This window comes from Adiantum capillus-veneris, chromosome 3 (assembly GCF_014529385.1).
Source record: "Adiantum capillus-veneris isolate H3 chromosome 3, ASM1452938v2, whole genome shotgun sequence".
Classification (NCBI taxonomy): domain Eukaryota; kingdom Viridiplantae; phylum Streptophyta; class Polypodiopsida; order Polypodiales; family Pteridaceae; genus Adiantum; species Adiantum capillus-veneris.
Window position 1 is genome coordinate 16,196,926 of NC_140933.1, and position 8,475 is coordinate 16,205,400.

Consider the following 8,475-nt stretch of genomic DNA (forward strand, 5'->3'; position numbering starts at 1 on the left):
TCTCCACCATTACACTGTCGTTGAAATGTATTGAGACAAAGCCTTTTGCTATATATTGGGTAGACATCACCGAGCCATACTGATTCAAGACGAATGGACTATAGAGCCAGTTAATGAGCTCGACTCTATTGGAAACTCTCCCCATGACAATAAACAAAATTTAATGAGAGGCCTTGAAGCTCTATGGTAGCATTGATATTGTCCTTGTTTTCTATTGTATCCAAGGTTGGTTCTCAATTTATAGCACAAACATGAGCAACTACTCCATATACACAAGAACCACTATTCTGGTTATAACTATGGTATTACCTTAGCTAGATTGGAATTTAAGCATTGAGAATTCATTCTTGCAATGATCAAGTTCATTATAGTGGAAGCACTGACATCCTTGTAAGATTTAGGAATGACAAAAGAATGGCTATACACTCATCTCAATAGATTGATTTGAACATAGGAGATAATGATTTTTCATAACCTACATAATTGTTTGCTAAGCTTGGGTCTCTCTCCTAACTCCTTCCTTCCACCACATCTTAGCTTCTTTTATAAGTAAACATTGGGCAAGCCTGGCTTGATTTATAGCTCTAGTGCCAACATCTAAAAAATAATATTTAAGTGCCTTTGAAAACTTTGGACACTTCTTTCCTACTTGCTTAAGATGTTGCTTTATAATTCCAAGATACATCTTGACAATGCTTATTAGCATGTTGTGAATAAGATTCCTGAGCCTGGCTTAGCTGAAGCTTCACACTCTTATTTTCATCCAAGGATTGGCTCTCAGCATCGACATCAAGCAATTGACTAATCAATCTAGTCAACAAAGACTGGAACAAATGGCCAAACGTTTCTTCTTCATATGGAGTTCTACCAATGGCACTAGAATAGGAATCATTCAAAATTTATTGAACTAGTGAGAGATGATGAGACTATCCATGCACACATGACTGTGGAATGGGTATTCTGGAATGGCATAGTGCACCTGAAGGATTTATTTGGACTAATGCTACTCGAGGTCTATAATGGAGCAAAGATCAACTTATACTATTCCAGTTCAATAGAAAATCCAACACTAGAGAGGCAAGACAAGGAAGAATCTGATTTGAAAGACCAACCCTTGGACTTGTTTTTATCAGACTAGAAGGAGTAAGGATACCTGAGGGACAAAATGCAGATGATGATCTGAGGGTTATCATAATCCGGAACCAAATAGCACATAATCAAAAGGCATCCAAACTTCATAACGGCCACTGGTGGTGCATGAAATCGGATCGTATCTTTTTTAATATCTTGCCAATCATCATTACGAGGACAAACCAATGCATGACTATCATGTCAATATCGGCAAGTATAATCCCAAGGAGTGAGTGGAGCATCCATGGCTCACATTAGAGTAACAATGAAGAGGGTGCACAACCGCGCAACCATCCCTTCACCTCCTGCATCTGTACATCCTTCTCCTATAGACCCTTCTCCTGTATCACCTTCACCTCCTTCAACTGCTACACACCCCAAAACATCAACATATTCATGGTTTGCATCACCATCATCATCAAGAGCATTTTTGTTCTCTACAGAGAGCTTGTCGTAAAGCTCCACGATGGTGAAAAGAGGCACCATGACTTCTCAAGCCATGCAATGCTATGTAATCAATGAGAAAACTCAAGAAATTGAAGAGGAGCAAGCGTTGGCATCAACCTACCTTCTACAAACATTTGAACCATTCCACATGATCATGCGATTAAATGTACCCAAATCCACATACCATGCATTTCATAACATTTGAATGCAATTGTAGACATGGTGTCTACCAAAATTTTGTTAAAAGTGTTTTATTATTACTCCGTTATCTGTGTTGCTATCTCCTTGTGACATTAGTTGACCTCAATTTTGGATACCATGACCAAACCTACCTCTTAGACCTTCATTTGATTAGAAGGTCTACAAAAGATAGGTCCAAATGGATATCTTGAGCTTCTTATGTCTTGGCCTTAAGCCAACTTCCACCTTACATCATGATAAACTATACCATCAAAAGATGCAAGAGATTTACTAATATCGTTTATGTCCAATGCATGGTCATAAATAAAAGAAATTACAAGGATTGTTTGTAGTTGATTACAATCTTCTTGTTAATTGTGTGGGTCTCATGCAAGTTGACCATACTATTCCAAGCTAGTTTGGAGGAACTGGCATCCCATTTATGCCTAGTCATTGTGTCTTTCACATCGCTTTTAACAAATAATCAATGCGCTATCTAGTTGCAAGCTTTGCGTAATGTTTTTTGCCCAAATGTTGGGTCATAATCATCACGAAACAATTTCCCTTGAATGTAGTCCCAATATCCTATCATCAAATATAATAATAATAAACCTTCCAAGGAAATTTATTCATGACTAGAAATATTTGTCAAATTCGTCATTATTAAGCATGTTTGTTGATAAGCAATAATGTACAAAAAACCTGTAATGAGCAAACAATACCAAAAAAATGTCATAGCTTCCTAACTACAATTATATACATATACACACCCATCAGGTTGTAGCATAGCATGAAAAATTTTCACAAAGCACTACCAAGCTTCTGCAACATGAAAATTGGAGACTCGCATGAACCAAGACTTTAGCATTCAAGCATCCCAAACTTTAAGTCGTCACATCAACAACAGCATTGAAGGTATAGGAATGGGCCTCAAGTGCCCATTCCCCAAAACAATTGCGACCACGTGGCGACCAGCAAGAGCTGGGAGTCGCGTGGGAGTAATTATTATGGGGAATGGGCACTTGAGGCCCATTCCCGGCTGTCAAGTGTCCTTCGCAAGGGGGACCAATCATCGAGCTTGAACGTGAGGCTCTATCGTGAGCTATGGCTTGAACGTGAGCATGAGACTTGAGCTTGAGCCTGAGGCTCTGCTCGTGAGTTGTGGCTTGAGCGTGAGCGTGAGCACAAGGCTCTGTCGTGAGCTGTGGCTTCAACTTAGGGTTTGTGTGATTGATCTTCTATGGCTTGTGCTTAGGGTTTCTGCACTTGAGCTTAGGGTTTCTATGGTTGATCTTCTGTGTATCAAACTACGTTGTTAATGCCTATATTGAAAAGGATAATATCCCGTTTGGGGCTTCAAACAAATAGATTGTAGATAATGAACTGTAGCTAGATATTGGCCACATACTTCTTAAGGTCTTGTTTATTATAATGTCACCTAGTAATTATGGCTACTAATGTGTTTTCATGTGATTCACCTACTTTTTTGGTAATTATGGCTGCTAAGGTGTCTGCATGTGCTTCACTTGCTTTTTCGGTAATTATGGCTGTTGAGTTTACAATTGTTGATTGATTGTGTGATATAACATTCATGTGCAAGTCCCGTGTAATAAAGTCTTGTGTGGTTTGAGTGAGTGATACTGATTCATTGATTGAGTGGTACAAAGTGCATTTGTACAGGTCTTGTGCACTTCAAATGGTACAGGTTTGTGACTGTCTTTTGAGTGGTACTCGTCCATTTCACATGAGTTTGCTCTGGTCTCTATACTATTTTCTATGCAGTGACATGGCATGCATCCCATGGTTATCATCTTTGATTATGCCATTTAATCTCTAGTAAATGAAGGGCCAAGATTTGCTACCCCCCTCCCAAGGACCTTGACGAGAATATAATGTGGATTTTCATAGAGCAATTGACACTGCCATGGTTAGACAATATAATGAAATGGACCCATTCTGAGGCTCTTACAAACTAAAATATCAAAGACAATTTCAGTCATTCTCAAATGAATGCCTAACTCCTTTCTTCACTAGAGCTTGTTTTAGAAAGCCACAAAGTATGACTACAATCATATTTTCAGAATCATGAGTTCACGGCACATTTGCAAAGAGATGGCCAAAAGAATGAACTGACATGCCCACAAAAAGGCCCTCAAAATATTTTTAAACAAACTTCAAGTTTTGTTGACTCTAAAAGAGAGCCTGTCAAGATAAGGCAAAGTTGTTCAACAAGCATTGCAAAAACAGGAGAAATCCTTCACATTTTGAACATACAAGTTAAACAAAGATGGAATTCAAAAGCTACAAATGCTCCGTATACATCAATTATGCTTCTCATCCCATAATATTACCTGTTTATGGTGCTCAACAAGAATGCTCTTCGGCTCAAAAACTCTCATTAGCTTCACGAGGATAATCACCGTTGGCAAAGTAATCAAAATCACAATCTCTGGCTTGATATGTTTTACAATAATAATGCCAAATGCTTGAAACTAACAAACCTTCTATTAACATCTTTACAGGCCCACTTCCATTAGTCTGCATGCAAGAAAGAGGTCACACCCCCATCTTCTTGCACGCAATCCTCGACATTGTCATCAGTGGCAGTTTTCAACACTACAACTAAAACTCAGAACTGTGTCACATCACCACACAATTCTTTTGATGAGACTTCTTCTTCTTCTTCTGCCTTGGGGGTTGTAGCACCACCTTGATAGCTGCATCAAACACAGCTTTCACATTCTGCAAAAATTATCAACCCCAAAAGGAAGTCTTTACTTGAGAGTTGTTCATTCCAATGCAGGAAAGCTACATTGAGTATCGAGCCAATCGTCTTTCCTAAGAGGCAAATAGCATACTAAAAGGAGCTTACGTACACACTTTTCAATAAGCTATTAAACTAGTGTTTTGTGTCAACTTCATGCCTCTCTTGCATTAATTCATTAGTGCATATTAATCTCTAAAATTACTTTGATTATGTTCATATCATGAATGGTAAAACCATGCATTCCTTATTGTAATGGGGGGGAAAAAAGCATAACCCACAAAACGATTTGTAGCTTTGTATTCAAATTCTCAGTGATACCTACTAACGTAACACAAGGTGGATTAAAATGGTAGACAGAACCCTTAAAAAGTTTACAGTATAATTCCTTTTGCAAAAATATATGCATAACTATATAGCAAACTGCCAGTTAATAAAAGATAGAAACCTTGGAATTTTGATATATGATTCATTTTGAAGAGATATACACATATAGCAAGCTGCCAATTTCTTGATAATGTTGAATAGGAATAGGCAGAAACCTGCTGTGTCTTTGCACTGCATTCAATGTAGGCAGCTGCTCCAATCTGCTTCCGTAACTCCTCCCCCTGTCCACCACCGCACCACTTCAACTCAAACAATAGTAATGTTTTGAACAAGTCATGCCAGTACAGCATTTATGGACCATATCTCTACCTAAAATCTTCCAAGAAGAGCAACTTACATAGACACTTGTAATGGGCATGGCCCCAGGATGGTCCATGAAATACTGCTTGTTGTCACGCAGATCTACACATATGAAGGAAAGGGAGAGGCTGTCATGAATTTACTCTAAGAAAGTAGCCCCCTTTGTTGTGCGTGTGTGTGTTTGGTGGGGGGGGGGGGGGGGGGGGGGGGGGGGGGGCCATTCTTACACTTGCACATGCTTGTCCCCCTCCGCTCACAAATGCTTACGTGTTCCGTAATCAGAAAGGACAGCCCACAAGTAAAGCCACTCTTAAACTGTAAAATAAGCCAGATTGAAGTATCACCTAGCTTGGTTCCAACAAGGATAATGGGGACTCCGGGAGCATAATGTCTCAGCTCGGGTATCCACTGCAAAATGCACCCACGTCTTACATCTACAAGAAGACACCCTTCAGGCTTCGAATTTAGCAAAATTACACCCAGAAAACAAAGCACAATAGGCACTCAGCGGTTACCTTCTTAATGACATTCTCATAACTGGCCTTACTGATGAGAGAAAATGCAAGCAGAAAAACATCTGCTCCTCTGTAACTTAGCGGGCGCAAACGATTGTAATCTTCTTGACCTGAAGCAAGACAATTATCTTGTTGTAGCAACATCCAATGATGCAAAAAGTTGTGTAGTAGCTAATTTTCAGGCTTCTTAAAGACGACGATCCCACCTGCCGTGTCCCAAAGCCCGAGGTTGACAGTGTTTCCATCTACGGACACGTTGGCACTGAAGTTATCAAATACTGTAGGGACATAGTCCTGTGACACAATATAGAAATACACATCGTGACTGGACATCCGGCACATATTATAAAATGCAAAGGCGTCTACAAAAGCCTTCTCTGCATACTTGCAAAGCATAAAATAGACAGCACAAAACAGCAGCGATAAGTTTTAAGCAGTCTCTTCTTGTCGGGTTTTTGCCTGGGAATTTCAGATTCTTTGTATTCAAACCCACATTCTTGTCATTTTTCTATGCACATGAATGTGACCCAAATGCACCTCTCTCTCTCTCTCTTTCTCTTTCAAGAGACTTAACACTCATATAATGATGCACACACATAATTGAATCTACAAAAGATAAACCTTTACCAGGAATGAAGAGTGCATCGGTGCATTCTAGACCACAACCAGCCTTTCCTGAAAGCTAATTGAAACGAAAAATTGAATGCAGGTGCAAATGAAGGTCTGTGTGTCTACATTGCAGCATCGAGCTATTAACAAGATGTAAAACAATGTGCAAATCAATGAAAAATGCAGAACATGTGTGTGTGCGCATGCGTGCTGGCTTACCGTTGGGAAAGTATTACTGGTGTAGGAGATAAGCATGCAGGTTTTTCCAACAGCCCCATCGCCCACCGTGACGCATTTGATGAATCTGGAGGTGCTCATGCTGACGATAACAGAAGGTTTACAGGAAGGGGATCGATCTCATCGAGCGCATGGTCTCTACTGCAGAGCATAAAACGCAGAGAGCTTCTCGCAACTCCAAATGCAGTGAAGGAGCAAGCCCACCACACACCAACGCCCTCTCTGCTTACTGCATTCTCTGCTAAGCTCGGGGAGTAGGAGCCCGAACGTGTGGAAAGTTGTCAAGCGTGTAGGCGCGGGTTCAAAGTGTGTGTTTTCTTTATACCACCACAAGAAATGGGTTCCAATTTTGAACTTGGGCTTTCGCCACACCCAGCTCACTACTTCTCACTACTTTGGTCTTCCTCCTTTGGCTCATTGTCCCCACCTTGATGAGCAGCTACCCCCATTTGCTGATAAACTAAGGGCTTCCCTCCAATCACACAACCCTCATGCCACCTTCCTCAAAAACCATGATGACAACCCTTAGACTGTGGAGTTACACACCCCCTTTCAAAGTGGGCCTTGCCTCAAACACCCAATGCATGTCCATCTCTCAATTGTTCATGCACTTTTCATCAAGCGCAATGTTAAGGCACAAAAGTCTTTCTCTCCCTTACTATAAGACTTTCAGTACACTCATTTCATGTATATCATTGCTACCCTTTCCATATCTTTAGCTGAAGAAAGCCTATCAAGAGGTTTGTCTCACTAAAGCCTTCATGACTCCCACCCACTCTCTAATTTTATATTGATAGAGGCTGAAAACCTCTTCTATTCCTTTCATTTTTTATGGTGTCTACACTAACATGGATAGTGGATTTAAGAAGACATAGTCGCACAGCTATGGAGCAAACCCACTCACTCACACATCGACACATGCACTCTGTCAGCCAAACCACACTACTAGTCCTTTGGTAAGGCATCAACCATTCTTAACAAAACTACATATGTCATTGGTTCACTTAATTGACTTTCTTATAAAGAGGGAAAATTAGTATTTGATTGTCCCCCAACGTTACTTAACATAGTGTTATCTATATCAGCTTACGAGTGCTCAAGAGCATCACCTACCTGGCGGTCTCCCCAACGTTACTTAACATAGTGTTATCTATATCAGCTTACGAGTGCTCAAGAGCATCACCTACCTAGGGAGCCTCTTTGTGCATCAATATTTGCATTGTATTTGTGCTTTCTCTATATTTGTTATTTTTTATATAAAAATGTATGTATGTACATATGTGTGTGGGGGGGTTATTTGTGAACCAACTCATCATGAGAGTGAAATTTCAAACTATGAACCTAAGTCTCGATATATTGTTGGAAGTGAGGGCTCCTGGAGCGAAAGCAGCACAAACATGGCACACACATAGAGAAGAAGAAAGAAGCGTGAGATGGTAGAATTGGGTAACTCAAGCAAATAAAGCTAAATCAACCAAGCCCCTTATTCTTTATTGTTGCAAGATTAATATGTACAAGTGAATGGTTAGTATATGTTGATAGCCTTTAAGCTTAAAGTTTGTGCTCAATGTTGAGCTCATGTATTGTCGCTTGTGCTCTTGCATATTATTCAAGTAGTCTCATGCATCAATTTGGTTATGTTAACCTTAGACCAACAACACTTAATGTAGGAGGACTATTTTGACCTGTAGACATGCTGAGTTAACATTGCCCATTGGGCCAGCATGTGGTTGTAACAACAAATCTCTGTTGAAAAACCAATTACATGCATTTAAGTTGATATTCGCTCCATTATAGACCTCGGGTAGCATTAGTCCAGATAAATCCTTTAGGTGGACTATGCCATTCGAGAATACCCAATCAACCTTGTAGACCATATAGAGTTGTCTGAGGGATTTACATGCA

At 40.0% G+C, this 8,475-nt stretch overlaps 1 protein-coding gene across 2 annotated transcripts; it reads right to left on the bottom strand.

Moving 5' to 3' along the window:
- Window positions 1-3,993: 3,993 nt before the first annotated feature.
- On the bottom strand, window positions 3,994-7,052 carry LOC147460541 (rac-like GTP-binding protein 5). Of its 2 annotated transcripts, none has more exons than XM_086507919.1 (7): window positions 6,553-7,052; window positions 5,931-6,018; window positions 5,725-5,834; window positions 5,437-5,617; window positions 5,247-5,311; window positions 5,065-5,130; window positions 3,994-4,500 (listed from the first exon to the last, which is right to left on the bottom strand). In XM_086507919.1, exons 1-7 carry the CDS (start codon window positions 6,649-6,651, stop codon window positions 4,399-4,401), a joined length of 711 nt encoding a protein of 236 aa, XP_086364045.1. In that variant the 5' UTR covers window positions 6,652-7,052; the 3' UTR covers window positions 3,994-4,398. The 2 variants fall into 2 exon arrangements, with proteins under 2 accessions (XP_086364045.1, XP_086364048.1); XM_086507922.1 differs by having other exon boundaries at window positions 5,554-5,617; window positions 6,553-7,038.
- Between the last annotated feature and the right edge of the window lie 1,423 nt (window positions 7,053-8,475).